General features: G+C 27.9%; 1 protein-coding gene across 4 annotated transcripts in view; it reads left to right on the top strand.

The window, feature by feature from the left end:
- The window catches only part of LOC107442862 (anoctamin-4), a 346,119-nt gene that overhangs the window by 193,393 nt on the left and 132,739 nt on the right, over positions 1 to 19,987 (top strand). For all 4 annotated transcript variants that reach the window (XM_087168997.1, XM_071181276.2, XM_071181277.2 and 1 more), the window contains exon 2: positions 12,911 to 13,117. In XM_087168997.1, the coding sequence (XP_087025123.1) occupies positions 12,911 to 13,117 (207 nt within the window). The remainder of the gene's footprint in view (positions 1 to 12,910; positions 13,118 to 19,987) is intronic.

Below are 19,987 nucleotides of genomic sequence, written 5' to 3'. Positions count from 1 at the left end.
TCAAATTGAACAACTGAAATGTCATTTAAGTTAGAATGAGGGTGCTCTGCCCACTGCGTGTTTCGCCCTCGAATCCCCATGATTTCTTTGCAATAATATTGGTTTCTTAGCAATAAACAAACTGTATCATCAAATGTAAAAATAATTGAATTAAAAGTTTTTTTTATTTTCTATTGTTCCATTTAAGATTTGGTTTTAAAAAAGTTGATTGTAAAGTATACAATTTTTTACTTCATTTTAAAGAACGTAATTTTGCATGGCAAAATACGAAATTCGACCGAAATCGGTCGAATATTTATTGATAAATCATATTTTTAAAAAGTCGTATTTTTAAAATTTGATTCCTCAGGAACTATTCGACAGATTTCGTTCAAATTTTGTAATTTGCCCTATAAAATGACCTTATTTAAACAGATGCATTTTTTTACCTTATAATTTTTCAATTACTAATAAATAAAATAATTAATAGTTAAACATATTTTTCGCGTTAAATTTTATTTGGATGAGTGATTTTTATATTTATATGCTGAAAACATTCAATCCCTATAAAATTTCTCAAAGTATGGCAAAATGCGCAGCAATTAAAATTAACATTCAAAATTTGGACCACTCTCCTGACCAGACTAACGGGAATACATTTCTCTGATTATGGCTACCCTCCCCCCTCTTTTATGGGAAATTTAAATCCGTTTAAATAAAAAGGCATGTTTATTCAGAGAAATTATGTTTTCGTGACTGATTTCGTAACTTAAAATATCGCCCGTACTAATTAATTCACATATTTGAAGCCACTCAATCTCGAACCATTAAGATTGTGTCTTAGAACTTAAAGATCCTATCATTAAATCAAAAGTTATTTAGAGTGGTCCGTTTTCTTTGTGCATTGTATATCAATTAACATAAAATCTAAAATATTACTTTCACTTGTTTTTTAATCTAATTTTTTTGAAGCAGGTAATATCTCCAATCATATTTTATTTTGCAGTTATTTTTTTAACGCTTTTCAACTAAATCTGATCATACTAACTCCTCTAATATATGTCACAGCGAATATATCCAAAGTATCTTTCTCACAATAAATAAAGCTAATAATACTAGTCGGGGAAGAGAATCGTGTCATCGAAAGTCTTTTTGTAAGGTTTCGGCATTCATTAAAGGTGATTCTAATGGCAGGAATCTGCAAAACTTTCAACGGCAGCTGTTGCAGTCAGACATGAATAATAGCTAATACTTTTACTTTAGTCATACCTTAGAGTGAGCCTTAAAGGACATTTTTTGACATCTTTCCTTAATGATAGTCGAAGTTTTCCTTCTACTATCGTTCCCCAAAGGTGTTAATCATCGAAAACTTCTTCTTAAAAGTATTTCGTACTTTCATTGCTTATTTAAATTCTGAAGAAATAAGAATTCTCATTATCCTCCATACATTCATTCTGTCTTCATTAGTATCGACAGATTCAGGCGACGCTGGGAAACGGAAAATTCTGTAATAATGTAATTTGCACAAATGAATATTAAAGAAAAATTTTTTCATTGACTAAGATACGGTATGTTATGAATGTATTCATAACAAAATGTCACAAACTGTTTGTTTACTTCATAAGGATGAAAAGAAATCAGCTTTCTGATGTCTGCGTTCGCATTTTTATAGCCCACATAAAGAAACAAATTCTGATAAATTTACCGTACTATGTAGTACTGGTATTTTTGGTAAGAAAATCAAAATTCTAGTTTTAAAAACCAAAATGAGCTATATTCTAAACCGTTCATTTAGTAATTTTTAAATTCATTTGGAAAAACTACTTGAAATTTATATACTAGTAAAACTACCTTAATTTATGGTAATAACGTTTCGGGTAAAAAAAAACACGCAATAATTCTAGTAAATAAAACCAAAATATTTAAATTATTCATTTGGTAATTTTTCTGCTTATATGGTAACTGTTTACCGGAAATTTTGGTTTTCAAAATCATAATTATTATTTCCGTACATTTAGCAAAAAGTACAAAACTGAGAAGTGAATTTTATCAAATAAATGCCATTCCCAATGGTATCATGGTAAAATTATTGAATTCTACCACATTTACTAAATTTTAATACAATATTATGAAAACATTTTACTACGTGGTTTACCATACCTATTGTATCATGCGATAGCCATCGATTCAGATCAATGCTAAGGAAGATCAACTATTAGCCAACTTAGAATTGCGAAGAGGTGAGTTCTTGTTAGTAGCTCAACTGATGACAGCAAGAGGGCTAGTAATTAATACGTAACGAAAGCTAGTTTACATCAACTGTTACTGTTTTAAAATATAATGTACATTTTTATATTTTTGAATGCGTAAAAAAAAATTCTGGTAAAATTACAGTATTTTATGGTAATGACATTTCTTCTCGTAAAAAAAACATAACTCTGGTTTTCAAAATTATAGTTCCTATTATTACGCATTTAGCAAAAAACACTAAAGTAAACTTCACAGAATGAGTAATTTTTATGCCATGCTTCAAGGAATCATGATAAAATTACCAAATTTTATCACATTTACCAATTTTATCACATTTTCTAAAATCATACTTTATTGTTTATTTTAACAAAATCATTACCAAAAGCGATGTTCTGAAAATTATCGTTCCCGTAAAGCGAAAAAACACCGGAAAAATTACGATATTTTCGAAGTTTTTGCCATATTTTTTCTATGTGCGGAACAGCAATTCCCAATGAATAAATTGTGTTACTGAAGAAGTATGGATTGAAGAATATAGTGGAAAAACGGTTATTGTACAACCCGATTTTCAAATTTTATTTTTCTCAATATCAAAAACTGTAAATTTTGTTTTGAAAATTTTCAAGAATCTAAACAAACTGTTGTAATATTCATGTATATTTTTATATTTACGATTTCAATCGCATGCTATCTCCCGAATAATTTTAAACCTTTAAATTCGACTTTTTATTCACAAAATAAGCTTTCATGAACATAAATCGATTTTGCCCTTCGTCTTCAAAGATAAATAATGTTTCTTATAGGAAATTTTAAAAAATACTTTAAATATTTTAAAAATTATTTTCTAACTTGTTTTCCGTCATCTTTAAAAAATGTAATTTAAATCCTTATGATTTCATCACAGAGAAGATAAGTATTCTCTTCCATAGCCATAAAAATATATTTTCATTAAATCTTTCAAATAAACAAATACAAATTAAAGAAATGTAAACTAAGCACTAATCTAATAACTACAATAATTTTTAATTGCATTACATGATTAATGATAATTACAAACTCAGTTTTGTGGATTCTTTTCTTGCGTTATAAATCACGTATCGTTAAAATGTTTTGAATTACACTTGCTATTTATATTGTCAACAAACAATCATATACCATCATAAAAGATTTATTACTTCATGAAATGTCTTTATTCGAAATTTAAGTTTTATTCTGCAGTTTTATGACACTATTGCATGTTCTAACATTCTCGTAAAAATTATTTACGTTCTTTGGTTTGCAAAGCAATATTTTTAAAGTAAAATTATTCCTAAATACTAAGTTTAAATGATTAAATTAGCTATAATTAAATTATATAAGTTCAAAAAATCGGTTTTAATTAAACTATAATATCATTATCGTTAATTACATTGTTAGAAATTTCTTGAAAAGAAAATGGTTAAAAAACAATGGTTAAATAACAATTTATTTAACTGATATTTTACCATATTCAAACACAATGATCAAATAACCATAAATAAGATGGTATTAACTATTAACGGTAAGAAAAACCGCTCATTAACTGTTTTCATCTGATACTGTTGAACAACCAGAATTTTATCACAACAACTAAGCCCATCAAATGAAGATACTTAGTTCCTTTCAGCTCAGAATCTATTCTAGCAGAAGGGGCTAATATGTCAATCTCATGACTGACAAAACTGGAGTTCGAGTTGACACCACCATATTTCCTATCAACACATGAAGCAATATCCTATCAACATTTATCCAACCACCATATTTCCTATTAACATTACAGTGTCTTGAACTCCACAATGTGTTTCCGGCATTCTCCAATACACTATTAGCTCCAATATCCAGTTATTTCTTTTATGCTTTTTGAAACCATTCTAGATGTAAAGGGTTAAAAACTGTAAAATTGTGTACACATGGTTTTACAGTCGAACCCCGCTATAGTGAACCTTCAAGGGGCCGAAATTTTGGTTCACAATAACCGGGAGTTCACTATATCCGTTTCGCAGACAATTTAACTAATGGTTCCGAAACTTCTTCCTTTTATTACACATTATTCAAATAAATGACTGAAAAATATTATGCAGTGGCAAAGTTGCAGTAGTTGCGTGCAAAAAAAAATTAGTAATTTTTAGCTGATAAGCAATCTTCAACATCAGATATGGAAACACTTCCTGATTCTCAGATAATTTTTCCTGAATTTCTGTAATTTCACTTTTTATACCTGTCTAACCTGCCATTCGAGCACATATCAACTTGATTGCATCCATTTTCAATTTTTCCGATTATGCCCATTTTATCATCAATGGAGAACGTTTTACGTTTACTGGTCGCCATAGTTAAATTTGAGACACTTGTTTGCAGATTTTTTTTAACTGAACTGAGAGCAAAAAGGAGTTGAAATGAGGGCCTTATCAACACATATTAGTGCCCAACCCTTTGACCAATAATGAATAATTACTCATTTCCTCTGACAGAAAATGCATCTTGATCCCACTGACACCTTACAGGTTCATCATCTGCCTGGGATGGAAACATCTGCTTGGTTTGTTTAGGGATTGGAAAGTGAGATAAAAGAAGCAAGCAAGAAAAAAATGCTTATCGCTACATTCCCCTCTGTAGATGGTTTTAAACATTGGTATATGTATTTATTTTGAAGTAGAAATTTCAAAATTATTACAAAAAAAATGAAGAAAGAAATCGGTCGAAGAGAGAAAAAAGTTCACTATATCCAACTTCCTCACCTTTTTGGTTCACTATATCCACAAAAAATAACATTATATATGTATAGCAAGGCACGGGACCGAACATTTCGTTCACTATATACGGGAGTTCACTATAGCGGGGTTTGACTGTATAACCATACTTGTTGTAAACGGTTTCAAAACCGTTAAAGTAAAGAATGTTATGGTTAATTGGATGGGCATTGACTTACGGTTAATTGGATTCACAGACTGCTGTTGATCATTTTACCATAACTTTATAATGAGAATTTTAACAGTGTGTAACAGAGTACAATTTTGCTGCAAAATCGGTAAAGTGTTTAATGCTTCACTTTCAAGTTAAACGACAATATTGTGTTGTTAGAAAACAGCATATTCAAATGGTACCAAGGTTTAAAGCACAATGCAAAATTATTAACAGTGTTTTCTACAGGGTTCCCACGCTCCTTAAAAGTCCTTAAAAACTGCTTAGTTTTTATTTTGAAAATTAAGGGCCCTTAAAAGTACTTAATTTTAATTCAAGGTTCTTAAAAATCCTTAATTTCTAGTATCACTAGTTCGTTGGAACAATTTTTATATCTTAGAAAAATATCCACAGTTAAAAAGTACGTCTTTCGCCTAGAATGAGATCCTGCATTGAGGGTAAAACATTTTGAATGCATGTGAATGTAGGGGTTACAAGCAAGTGGAAGAAAACACGCTCTTATTGTTTTTATATTTTTATTTTATCATAAATTTTTTCATTAAAATATTTTTTCTTTCCGGATCATTCTGTAAGAAAAAAATTTAGTGTGGGAAGAGGGGAGCGTGATACTGCAGGTGGGTAGAGGTCTTGACTTATTTTTAGACAGTACTTAGATACTTTATCAGCTCAAGACCTGCATTGACCTTCTTCATCCATAGGATTCGAGAAATTCAATTCTTCTGATAGCACACATGATAGCTTTGATACTTCATTCAAATGTGAAATTGTTAGAAATGCCAGGAAAGTGTGTTTTTAATAATTTATCGGCACTTGATGAAAAATATAAGGAATGGCTAACAGCATCTAGTGATTGTCACAAGGCAAAGTGTATTTTTTCATTGTGTCATATTTTCTTCTAAAGTTCAATTTTATAAATGATTCCATTTTTTAATATTAAGGATATTACGAATATTCGGCGAAGTATAATTTGAATCAGGAAAGTCTTTTTTGTCATTTTATCATCGACACTTTTTGTTTTCAAAAGAGTGAAAAGTTTGTTTTCTTTTTTCACTTTTGTTGGGTTTTTTTTTTAAAGCGCGGCATTTTAACTGCGTTTCTGATATATTTTATCTCCACTTTTTCTTTTAAAGTTATACAGATAATTGGATAACCAGTAAAATAGAAAATTGATTTTCTATGTTGCAAGTTTTGTTTTAAGAATTTAGGAAAATTTTCTGTTTCTCTTTTGCTTTTTTGATTAATTGTGTTTTTTTTAATTTTGATAGCTTATTTTAAAGAGCCTTCTTTTTCGTAATTTTTTCTAGAGATCCGGTTGTGAGAAATACTCAAAGCGTTATCTGCAACGTTAAATTTTTCTTATAAAAAATGAGAACGATTTTTTGTTTTTATTTCTGTTTGGCTTCCCCATTTTTTAAAAAAAAACAACAGAAACTCTTGTTTTTGTTATGATGCAGCAATTTTAACGTGCATTACTCTTAGACGTTTTTAAATCGATGTATCGCGAATTATTGACTTAACGCACATATCGGCAGACCGATATGATAACTTTTATTCTAGGCGAAGCATCAGGAATCTGAATTAAGACGATGCTCGTGGTTTAACGTGCGAGGATTTTCAGCAGACCTACTGTTACTTGGCGATCGTTGCGCAATTGCTGTTATCTTAAATTTTCGTTCTGAACTTAATATATTAAAGAAAGGAAATCATGAATTAAAAAAAAAGATTCTTTATTGATCTTTTTAAAAGTGATACAATTTAATATTTTATATATTTTGTATTTAAATAATTTATAACTTTGTGATCAAAAGTTTTTCTTTTTAAATTTATTTAATTCACGCAAATATAATAATTTGATAGAATTCGATTAGTTTTTAAACCAATAAATCTTCAGTCGCTTTTAGTTTTAAAAAAAATTAAAACAAAGCCTACATTTAATTAGTTTACTTTTATTTTTGAGGAAATTAAAACAGAGTTTGCGTTCTTTTTTTTCTTTTTTTTTAATTTGGCTGTTAGTTAAAATTACTAAATTTTTTAAATTAAATAAAAAGTTAAGCAATGTTTTAACGCTTTTCAATAATTTGACAATCGTGCTCTTAAATATAGAATATTTTTTTTATTTTTTAAAAAATTCCTTCAATACGTGTTCGTTTAATAATTTGTTAGATAGTCAGTATTATTTTTAAACTTTTAAATTAGTCTATTTCATTTTCAAATAGGAAAATAATAATAAAGAAATAAAGAAACTTACATGTATTTTTACATTAAAACCGTATGACCATTAGTCAATACAATTTTATTATTTTAAATAAGTAATTAGCAAAAGCCTAACAATGTTTAAAACGCACATTTTTTTTCAACAAATAATTTTAAAAATGTTTTTTTTAAGTGGAAATTTCTTTTTTTTTTAATTTGTACTGTATGTAGAATATTTTGTAACAGTTTTATTACTATTTTTAAAAAATCTAAGTCATTTTTAATTTTAAAAAAATTTAAAATAAAGCTTGTGTTTGTTTTTACTTAAGACTACTCAATCTTTAAGACAGTCTTAAGTCAATCCATCTTCATTTTAATTGAAAAAATTAAGCAATGCTATTGATGATATAGAAGCAATTTTTTTTAGAATTAGCGTTTTCTTTTGTTATAGATTTATTTCTTTTATTTATTTTTAATTGATTTAAAGATTTCTGATTGATGAATTTCAAACGTATGTTAATTGCGATATATCGCGAAGTCTGACTGACGATCTATCACGCTATAAAATTTCTTACAACGCCCTGGCCTATGTTTACGTTAACAATAATGATACTTGAGGATTTTTTTTTAAAATGTTATTTGATCACTGGGTAGGCGGTCACTATTTGACCACTGGACCACTAGATCACTATGAATTATTCCCTACTTTATAATAATAATAATAATACATATATATATATATATATATATATATATATATATATATATATATATATATATATATATATATATATATATATATATATATATATATATATATATATATATATATATATATAAAAAATCCATATTTGCATCCAATTTTCATTACCTTTGATTTATTTGACAAATTATTGTTTTATAATTTCAGACAATACTTTAATTATCACAAACAAATTTTTTTTATCGTTGATTATTTTAGTTCCTTCAATATCTATACAAGACACAATACTTTTTAATTGAATAAATTCTAATTCCTCAGAGGTGCAGTATTGCTTATCAGTGTAAGCATACAATTTTGTATAACTAAAAGCAGACTGTTTTATAAAGATTTTTATCTCCTTTTATCAGGGTTTGAAAAAACCCAACCTGCCTGGGTTTTATTGAAAAAACCCGGGAGAAATTGGGTTTTATTTGAAAAAACCCGGGGAAAATTGGGTTTTTTCATTTAGTGCTCATCAATTTTGCTGTGAAAGTATTTTTATTTATTAAATAGTGTTGTATAAGTAAACACTAAAATTTCAACTAACTTTGACCTGTAATAAAATTAAACTCGAATAAAAATTTAATGGTCTTCCATGTTTTTATAATACGATTAATAGAAAGTGAAATTAAAATTACGTATGATTATAAAGAGTATGTATAATTATAAAGAGTACCCTTTTTTCAAATATTTAGATAAATATATGCATTTTTAGATACATTTTAACTTTATAGTTTCAAAAAACAAATTAATCTTAAAATTATAAAAAAGCATATATAAAAAGTTATAGCTTATTTTTTTAATATAAGAAATAAAAGTTTAAATTTGTTTATTGTTGTTTAATGTATCACTTAATAGAAATTTTTGTTTGTTTGCTTTCAATACTTTTAAACATGATTAAAAGAAACAAAATAAATGGTACTCAAATGAAATCTTGAAAATAATATTTAAAAAATCTTAAAAGTAATATTTTAATTTTTAACTGTTTTTTAATTGTGATAAACTTTCTCCAAATAGTTAAAAATTGTCAGCAGATGTTAAGAGTTAACTTTAAAAAAAAGGTAAATTTTTCCTTTATTATTATTATCATACAACAGATTCAAAGTGTCTACATTTCTCTCTTAGATGGTGATACACTTTTATGAGTTTTGTAGCTTTATCTATTCCTAATCTATTACGAAGTTTACTCTGCACCAAACCGAAAGTTGAATAGTGTCTTTCGATAAAGACAGAGGATGCTGGTGCTGAGTGCAAAGAAAGAAGAATTGACAGAAATCTTGTGCAAGCTAGGAATTCTATTTATTTATTTACTTATTTCTTTCTTTTTGCCATAATTTTTCACTATATTTTGATGAAAACTGTTGAATAACAGTGTCAAGTATCATTGATTTTGAAAAGTATTCAGGATTGGAAATTTTGAATGCTATAACACGTGGCAGAATTTCTGGATGATGCTTAGAAAGACAGTTCAGTTGTTCATCCTTTAAAAATTGTCCCCTTGTTTCGGGATCCAGGATGCATATGCTAATAAATGATGTGACTGAACAGCCTGATTGTATTTTTTTACAAAATGTTTATGGGGTTCTAATTCATCACACGATAGTAATTTAATTCTTATTTCGACAGCTTCTGAAATTGAAATGTTTTCTGATTGAAGCTTTTTTTAAAGCTTCAGAAACAATTGATATCTGTTTTTCCCAATTGATAGTTTATTGTTAAAGCCCAACATTATTTAATATTTTTGACATATTATTATTAGATTCATTTTGATGTTCAAGAACAATCTCTTCATATTTATGGTAATTATTGGCAAAAGTTTTCACGCGCTCACAATATGAATTCCACCTAGTATCATTGGGTCATCAAGCAGTTTTTTTCATTTGCCCATCCATGTGCTTGATGCACATTTCTAAAATATTTGTTAACTTCAACGATGTGTCCTATGATAGTATTAGGAAATACTTCTTTTTGAACCAAATTTAAAAAAAAAAAACAATTTGTGAAAAAAATCACCAAGTGGGTTTTTTCAAACTGGGCTCACTTGGGAAACCCTGGTTTTATGTATTTTTTATTAAGTTTAAATAACGCATTATCACCAATACATATTTGAGTCTTCTTTATTGTTAAGTACATTACGCTTCATAATTTTTTAACTCAAGAATTATAAAATATAAATGCAGGAATGTAAAAGGAACAAGTTTATTAATCTTTTTGTTTTCACACACATTTATTTACTATATTTATTAAACGTATAGATATTACCTATTATAAAATTATAATCTGTAAATATTTATAATCAGTAAAAACTAAAATTTCCTCTGACTTGAGTTAAATAAAAAACTGAAATAAATATTTAATGATCTTACATGTTTTTATAATAAGATTAATAGAAAGTGAAATTAAAACTACATATAATTATAAAGAGTATCAGTTACTTGTCCCATTTGTTTTCAAATAATTAACCCTAGGAAAATTATTTCATTTTTAGATAAATAATTTTAATAAGTTCTCTTATAAAAAGTTTTAGCTTTTTTTTATTTTTAAAGCTAGAAAATAAAATTGTTTAAATTTTATTAATTTATCACTTGGTAAAAAAAGAAAAAAATCGTTTCTTTTCAATTTTTTTAAACATATTAATTAATAATAATAACCTGTTTATTAATATACAAAGCATGCAACTATATTTGAAAAATTGATCTTTTCAGACTATATTATTTAAATTTTTATTTGATTTAATATAATTAAAATATTACTTTTTGAAAAAACCCACTTGAAGTTTTCAATAGTACCTACTATAAAATTATATGAAGATTCGAGTTTCCTTTACTTCACTAATATTAAAAACTTAATCATATAAATCATGCAACTCTATTTGGCAAATTTATGCTGCACAATAAATTATATAAAAGTAAATGCGAAGCAATAAGTTTTAGTAAAAAAGAAATTTTTTTTTTGAAAAAAGCCCACTTATTGTTCCAAGTGGGTTTTTTCAAATAGGGCCCACCCAATAAAACCCGGGCGGGTTTTTTCAAAGTGGGCCCACTTGGCGAGCCCTGCCTTTTATAAATGATGTTTCTGATTCCACTACATTTTGTTGTTTTTTTCCCCTTCATTCACAATAAATTTTGTACTGAATTATTTCATTATATTTTCAATTTTTAGATATGGAATTTTTTCATTTTTATTTCAATTGATCATTACATCCTGCCTTGTCCTGTGTTTCAATATTTATGTTAGCTCTTATTTTAACAATCATTTCTGTTTCTCAGTTCTTAATTTTAATTGATAAGTTTTCCTTGTACATTATTTATTTCTTTTTTCCTGATTGTTAAGTACTAAATATGTTCTGATTTTAATCATTAAATTTTTTATATTTTGTGATTTTAATAAATCTTTAGCTTATTATAATTAGGTTTTACTTAGTCTAAAATAATTGTCTTAACCTCAATAAAGTTATATTAGTTAGTTTCTTTTTGCCTTGGTTTAGTATTAGTCACTCAAAATAATATTTTTATTAATTTAATGAAGTTACCATCTTAATTTATATATTTCTATCTGTTTACCCAGTTTTTTTCCAAATTAAAATAAAAAATCTTATTGTTTAATCTGCATTCTTTGAGTTTTTCTTTATATTCTTAAAAGCGTGCGTGAGGTGATTAAATGCAATTTAATTTTAATTAAATACAGATTATTTGTATTAAGCATTTCTTTATTCAGTTTTTTTAAAGGATGACTGGAAAAGCTATTCCATTTTTTAATCTATTATTATTAATCTATAATGTTTTATTTGATGATAAATTATTGATCATTATGCCATTTTTAAGGTTCTTAATTTCTGGAGAAAAAGTCCTTAATTTTTTTGGTAAAAGTCCTTAAAAGTGCTTAATTTTTGCTTTGATAAAAGAGTGGGAACCCTGTTCTATTTAAGTGATAGTAAATAACGTGAGTGAAGAATCACAAAATGAATAGAGAAAAAAACAGAGCTAATTTGATATCTGCTTTATTTCCTGAGAAAAAAATAACATTCTTCAAAAATTTAAATTTTGAAAACTATTCTGAATATCAATAATGTAAAAAAAAAACATGTTAATCATATTAAGTAAAAGCAAAATTCTATGCAACAAATTTCGAAATTTTTGAAAGCACAAATCAGTTATATCAGATTAAGAAGTTTCAATTTAATAAAATTTCCTTTTATTTCCTTTTAAATTTTTTGTTCCATACCTTATGTTTTTTTAGAGGTTATTTTCTTATGTATTTTTTTACTTGTCTTTCTAATGTATTTTTAGTTTTCTTTCTTATGTACTTTTAGTTTAGTTCTTATCTATTTTTAGTTTACTTCCTTAAGTAATCTTTTTCTTTATTTTTTTTAGTTGAATTTATTGTGCATTAAAATTTTCTTTTTGAGATATTTTTAGTTTACTTTTTTAGTATTTTCAGTTTACTTTCTTATTTATTTACCGATGGATTTCTAATTTACTTCTTTGTGTAACTTTAATTTATTTTCTAAAGTATTTATAGTTCATTTTCTGATACATTTTTAGTTTACTTTCTTACATATTTTTAGTTTTCTTTCTTATGCAGTTTTGCTTTTTAAGTATATTTATAAAAAAATAAGGAATCGATTCCTGTTCTTTAAAAGTTCAAAATTGTGACTTTAGTGAAACGAAAATTATTCCTTTAAAAAACTTTAGCAGAAGTGTAAAATCAATACGGTGCAACAAAAGTGAAAAAATTTAGTTCGAAATTGATTATCGTTAAACTCACAGCGAAGTGATTTAATAGTGTTTGTTTCTTTCATTACAGGATCTGAATTCACCCAATTTCCCATCTCCCGCAACTCCCTTGAGAAATGTGGACGAGATGTCCACTCTTTACTTCCGGGATGGAGTACGAAAAATAGACTTTGTACTTGCGTATGAAGACTCCGATTTCCGTAGAAATGAGTACAGGAATATGTTCCATAAGAACCTCCGTCAAGCTGGATTGGAATTAGAACTTGAAGATAAATCGGTAAGATCAATTTTTATGCTGATTATTATACAGATTAATATACAGATTATTATAGTAGATTATCATACAGATTAGTATAAAAATCTGTAGATTAATATAGAGGAGATTATTATAGATTATTATACAGATTAATATACAGATTATTATAGTAGATTATTATACAGATTATTATAGTAGATTATTATACAGATTAGTATAATAATTTGCATATTAGTATAATAGTAGATTATTATACAGATTAATATACAGATTATTATAGTACATTATTATACAGATTAGTATAATAGTAGATTATTATAGATTATTATACAGATTAATATACAGATTATTATAGTACATTATTATACAGATTAGTATAATATTCTTCAGATTAGTATAATAGTAGATTATTATGGATTATTATACAGATTATCGTATATTATTATACAGATTAGTATAATAATCTGCAGATTAGTGTAATTGTAGATCATTACAGATTATTATACAGATTAATATGCAGTATAATATAGTAGATTATTATAGAGTATTATACAGATTAATATACAGATTAATATGCAGATTATTATAGTAGATTATTATAGAGTATTATACAGATTAATATACAGATTATTATGGTAGATTATTATACAGATTAGTACAATAATCTGCAGATTAGTATGATAGTATATTATTATAGATTATTATACAGATTAATATACAGATTATTATACCAGATTATTATGCAGATTAGTATAACAGATTATTATAGATTATTATACAGATTAGTATAGTAAATTTTATACAGATTAGTATCTGAAGACAAATAGACAAGTAATAGAACTGCAAATTCTTTGGAGAAAATAACACTTGTTTGTTCATGTTTCATATAATACGTTCATGTAATACGTGGGAAGAATTCTCCACATTGCTGGGTTACAGTTTTGTGAAGTTTGGCAAAATGTTATTGATTATAATTTTTGATAATGGAAGAAAATTGCGTGGTTTTTGCTTCAATTTATCATCATCAATCATAAATAATTTAAAAGATTACATTTGAACACATTTTATGGCGTTTTTAATCAAATAATCCAGCATTTCGATTATTTTTAAGAGTTTTTGTTATTAAAATCTCTGTTATTGTACGCCAACTATACTGCTAACTATACTCCAATATTTTATGGAGTTAATTTAGGTTCAAATGAATTTTCTGCGCAAAACAGAAATTCATTTTTAATTTTTTAATGCTTATACTCTGACATGTTAATGGTCTTTTAACTGTTTCTGATGATAATTGAAACTATGCTTAGTGAAATTCAGACTCGTAGTTAATGATTATTAACTATGTTAGAGCAGACTTAAGGAACGTATCACATGCTGATTGCTTTCAATGAGCTCGTCTCAGATAATATGAATGGGATGGAATACAACCATTTCCAGATTAACACTATTCGAGTTGTTGCAATTTTAAATGCAATTTTATCTGGTTTAGTAAAAGTAAATCAAAAATGACTAAGTATAAATTTTATAATGAATTAATTTATTCTCTCAAGATTAATGTATACATACAAAAAGTATTAGAATCTGTCCAGATAAAATTTTTAATTAAGCTCTCACTTTTGAATGACACAAGCTAATAATATTTTTTAATGCTTTACTGGCTTGTATTTAGGTGATACTTTATTTCAATTGACTCAATCAAGACAGGAGGAATTCAATTGGCTCAATCAGGACAGATTGATGGCCCTTAATTTTATTTTTTCTTTGTGCCTTTTCTTAACATTTTATAATTATAACGTCTGTGCTTGTATGCATAATATGGAGGTAAAAATTTTATTAACGTGTAAAAAACTAAAAAATAGCCAAAACTGACGCAAATCCGATTGTCAAAAATAAGTTACCCAATGATTCCAAACTTGCCAACGTTGTTCGGAAAATTTATTTAATAAAGACGACTCAAAAAGATCTTATACAGTTAAGCAATTGCTTTAAATTATCAGTATCATTGGCATTCTAGTATATAATTACTTATGCATTTATTATAATTGGATACTTGCAACTCGAAATGAAGTGATGATTATGCTTGGCAGGTGATTGAACTATTTAATTCTATACCTGCGAGCGACACCATGCCTTTGTGTCAAACCTGATTAGCTTCTAAATCGACAAGTGGCGTGATTTATTTACCATGACGTCACCAGCAGGTATTCAATTGTGATCATATTTCACGATTGCTTGCCATCCGGATTGAAAGTCATTAAGTAATATTTGTAATCGAATATGCTCAAATCTGCACACTGTTCTAATTTGCATTAACCATGAATGCTGAAATATACACAGCAGCAGAGAGATTAAAACTCCAATTCCACCACACTAACATTTAATAATTTCTTATATTCCATTTTCATATAATGCGAACTCAAGTATATTTTGGTCATACCCAAGTGGGAAATATTACAAAAAAAAGAAACATTGAATCGACCTTAAAAACTTATGGAAAATGATCATTATTGAATTCTCTAACCCGGTAATTTACAAAGACTATTGTGTTTGATAAACTTAATTTGTTTTAAGTGTTAAAAATGACTACATATTATAAAAATTTCCTACTTCATCAAAGTTAAGACTCTCGAGAGTTAAAAATTAGTTCTAAATTCTGGAGAAAATATTATTTCTTTTAGTATAGCTTTCATTCTTTGTTTTCAGTATTTTTGATATCAAAAGTTCCAAAGGCAGAAACTTTTTATAAAGTTGGATTTTATAGACATTTAGTTGATGAAAGCAAAAAATCTGGATCGTCTTTATTGACTACATACGTACTTATTTCTTATCCCTAAGGGAAATAAATATCGATAAATATAGGATATATCTTTTGGGAAATATCTATCAAACGAGTTTTGCTGCTTTTTGCTTTCATTTTCGATAACTTCGATTATCAAGTTAAGTTCTAAAGAGACTACTGAATCATTTTATCCCACATAGAAATGGAATCAAGTGTGACATGTTACTTTGATGTTCAAGGAATTTTTTCTTTGCAGGGTGCTGAGTTCAAATTTGTCATTTGAATGGTTCATAAATTAACCCCCTCAACAATCAGTAAATAAAAAATGCATGCAATCTTTTGCATAAGTTATTATGCTCTTTATTTAATAAGATTAAAAAATTGCAGAATTTTAAAGGAAATTTTCAAATTAATACGAAACATTAAATGGAACCGGTGGCTCGGGGGATAGAGTATCGTTCAAGTGAGATGATCCCGATTCGAATCCCAGGGTTGGCTTGTCGATACGGATTCTGCTCCCGGCTAGCACTAAAGACATTGCCGACATAAAAAAATATCCTTAGTGGGTAGGCAGATCATGGGTTAGAATTCCTTTGCCATCGGTCTAACAGTAGGAGGTTTCCGTGGTCTACCTCTCCATGTAAGGCAAATAAGTGTTAGTTTAATCAAAAAGTCCTTCCAAGATGGCTCGTTTGTTTCAATGCTTGATGCACGAGTTCCCTTTTTTTTTCTATTAGGCTCAAAATTTTAAGGGAACGGAGTTTGAACATTTATAGTCAGTAACTCCTAATTGGTTCAGCTGATCAACTCCTGTTGTAAAATAAATTTCAAAAAAAAAATTAAAAAAAAAAACATTTATTGAACCATACTGGTGAAAAACGGAGTCCTAATATGGCAATCCGTCACAGTTTCATACACTTTCTGATATGAAACTATGATTGATAATTCAGCAATCCATGAGCTGAAAATCATTTCGTTGTGATAGCATGTGATTTTTTAGCAAATTTTCGTTTTCTAAAATTGTTTCTTTTTAATTATCAAATTATTATTTTGGAAAATGTCTATTGAATGCCATATCTTTCATTCTCCACTAGTTTTGTTTTTGCTTACGAAGGTTTTTCAAGATCGAAAATGAATAAGAAACAATAATAAATAAGCTTAGAAAGCATAAAAGATCTTAGAGACGCTATTACTCTTTCCTAATGGCAACGGTTTCTCTGCTTACTGCTGATTCAGTCGTAAATACTGAAGTTCAAATGAAGAGAGGTTCTCTTAGTAACACAACTAAATGGCCTTGTTAAAGCAAACTCTCTATAGGAAATTTATTTCCCAAGGACTTTAGTCAGCTAAGTAATTACGATATTAAATTGTGATCTTAATAAAGTTAGTTATTTTAGTTCTTTTTCACTAATGAGTTATTTATTTAGTTAATAATAAGTTGGATTAAGCATGTTTTAAAAAAATATAATTGCTTTTATATATAAAAATGACTGCCAAAATAAACAATTTTAAAAAAACTTTTTACTTTTGATAGGATTTTCAGCTTGTCTTCATGGTTTTTGATACTGATTTAGGATAAGAAAATCATTTTGTTTTGAAAAATCGTTAAAAAGTTACAAAAGCAAGGATGAACTTATTATTTCTTTAACTAAGCATAGCGTTTTACTCTGCGAAAAAACTATGGTCAAAACTTCCAGAATAGGATAAAATTCACTGTGCTTCTGGCTCTATGAGAATACCAAAAACTTAGTAACTGTTATCATAGTATACTTTGGTAATGATTTTGTTAAAAAAAAAAACAATAAAACATGGTTTTATGATAATTTTAGCATAATGGGATAATTTTTGCATAAGAGATTAGCGGATGGCATACAAATCATTTATATTTGTCTCATTTTTAGTACTGAATACCTGAATATCTGGCAAACCTTTACCATAGGAACAGAAAAGTTTCCAAATGAATCGTTTAAATACTATATGTTTCGATTTTATTACCCAGATTTGTGCTTTTTTTTAATCAAAAATGTCATTACCATACGGTGCGCTGGAATTTCTTTCTCTGTGTATCTTGAACTTTAATTTAGAATTCTAGATTACATTAGAACAATGGGCGATATCTACAATTTTAAGACTTTGAAAAAAGTTTAATTATAAGAGTGAAGAAGTGGAATGAATTGAAGATACTTTAACTTTTAAAAAAACTTTAATTATCTTTAAATATTTAAATATTTAACCTACATATTTTTATATGCCAAAAAACGTAAAAAAAATTAACTTACTTTCGTCATGAACTTATTAAATCTCTAATGTAATGATAAATTTACTTGTCTTCAACGTATTCAAAAAATAGATTTATATTTACTTTTTACAAAACTTTGCTTTAAGAAGATTTCATTATTTTTAAATATTAATCCATACAGATCTAATTACGGCACTAGCTGCTATTTAAAAAAAATAATGCGTGGAGCCCCTCGCGCGGAAGAAGTTAAACTTCGCAACCTGCGACGTTAATTGTAGAAGAATCAGCAGTCGTAGAAGGATCACTAGTTCTACTCAACGACTCTTTTTCCTGCTCCGCTCGCTTCCGTGCTCTGTAATCACGGTAATATTGTGCATTTTTCTCTCATGGACCTCTTGAACCAGTGAAAGTGCTTGTGGTTGCCTCATCGTCTCGCCCTGGAAAATGTATTTGTATTAATAATGTATGTGAATGCGTCATAATGTAATTTCAGAAGAAAAACAATCAATTGATATTCGCAAGAGACGTACCTTGACATAACCTTAAATCCGTCGCATTGTCCGTGGGATTGTTTTCACTCATTTTTTACAATTGTTATCCACTAAATTTGAAAATAAAAAATACTACCCTATTAAATTATATGTGTATCAAAACAAACTGAAAAAATATTTATAGAAAAGCAATACTTTTATTATTTTTATGCTAGTGAGAACCAAAACAATATGGAAATGAATGATTGAAAACTGGATCCATCACGTGATTTCCCGGCCAATAAAAATGTAGCGTTAAACGTTTAACGCAACCTTGTTGGAAGTCGCATGAGAAGTATAACTTCAAAAAAATTGCGAATAATGAGAACTTAACAAATGCACTAAAACTGGAGACGCCTTACCAAATCAAAAGTGCATTTACACGGAACAAAACTATAATACTGGTAATATAAACCAAAATTGATGGTTTTAAAACAATTCATTTGATAATCTTTCCCACCATCTGATAATGGTTAGCTGGAAATTCTGATTTTTAAAATTATAGTTCTTATTACTGCACATTTATAAGAAAATACAAAACTGAGAAGTTAATTTAACCCAATAAATGGCTTTTGTGCTATACTCAAGGGCAGCGGCTCCCAAATGGTGTTCCTAAAGGTCTGGTTTCTTAGGACAAGCGCCTTATCTGGGCGTCAGCGGGACGTCAACGTCCCGCTGACGCCAACAAAATACTGGTTTGTTAGCTCAAGGCCTGGTTTCTTAGAACTAGCGCCTTATCTGGACGTCAGCGGAAAGTTGACGTAGAGCTGACACCAAAAAAATACTTTTTGTTAGCTCAGCGTGAGCAGTCGGTCCAACGCAGACATTATCTCTCATTGCGCATGCGTTAATAACGTAAACAAATATTTATTTTGAATTTGTATTGATTTTGTGATTGTCGACCAGTGTTTTTGAGAACAAATAATGACTTTGTCCAAGAAAAAACACATTATAGCTGAGCTAAATGAAGAGTGCTATGTTTAATGAAGAACCCTGTTTAATGCCAAAATCAAAATCTTGGCTGATTTCAACGTGCTGTTGGATGTTGTCCGCCATTGCTTCTGTGGTTAACGTCACGCTGTAATCCAACTGCAGTTGAGTTGGACGGCAATTGTAGTTCAAGATAAGCGTTCGATGACGTATACTATCAAACTCACAAATGGACCAATCAGAGGTTAGCGCTGATTTCCAGCTGACGGCGTCCTGTCCTAAGTAACCAGGCCTTTAGGTTTCCATAAGACAGTTACAGCTGTTCTTTGAGTTAGTACTTTTTTATAATCAGTGATGACTTTTGTAACCTTTAATTATTTTTAGATCTAACCTATAATTCATAATGTATTTGA

This window comes from Parasteatoda tepidariorum, chromosome 8 (genome assembly GCF_982258835.1).
Source record: "Parasteatoda tepidariorum strain Cologne lab strain chromosome 8, Ptep-v5.0, whole genome shotgun sequence".
Classification (NCBI taxonomy): Eukaryota; Metazoa; Arthropoda; class Arachnida; order Araneae; family Theridiidae; genus Parasteatoda; species Parasteatoda tepidariorum.
This window is presented reverse-complemented; position numbering and strand designations above follow the sequence as displayed.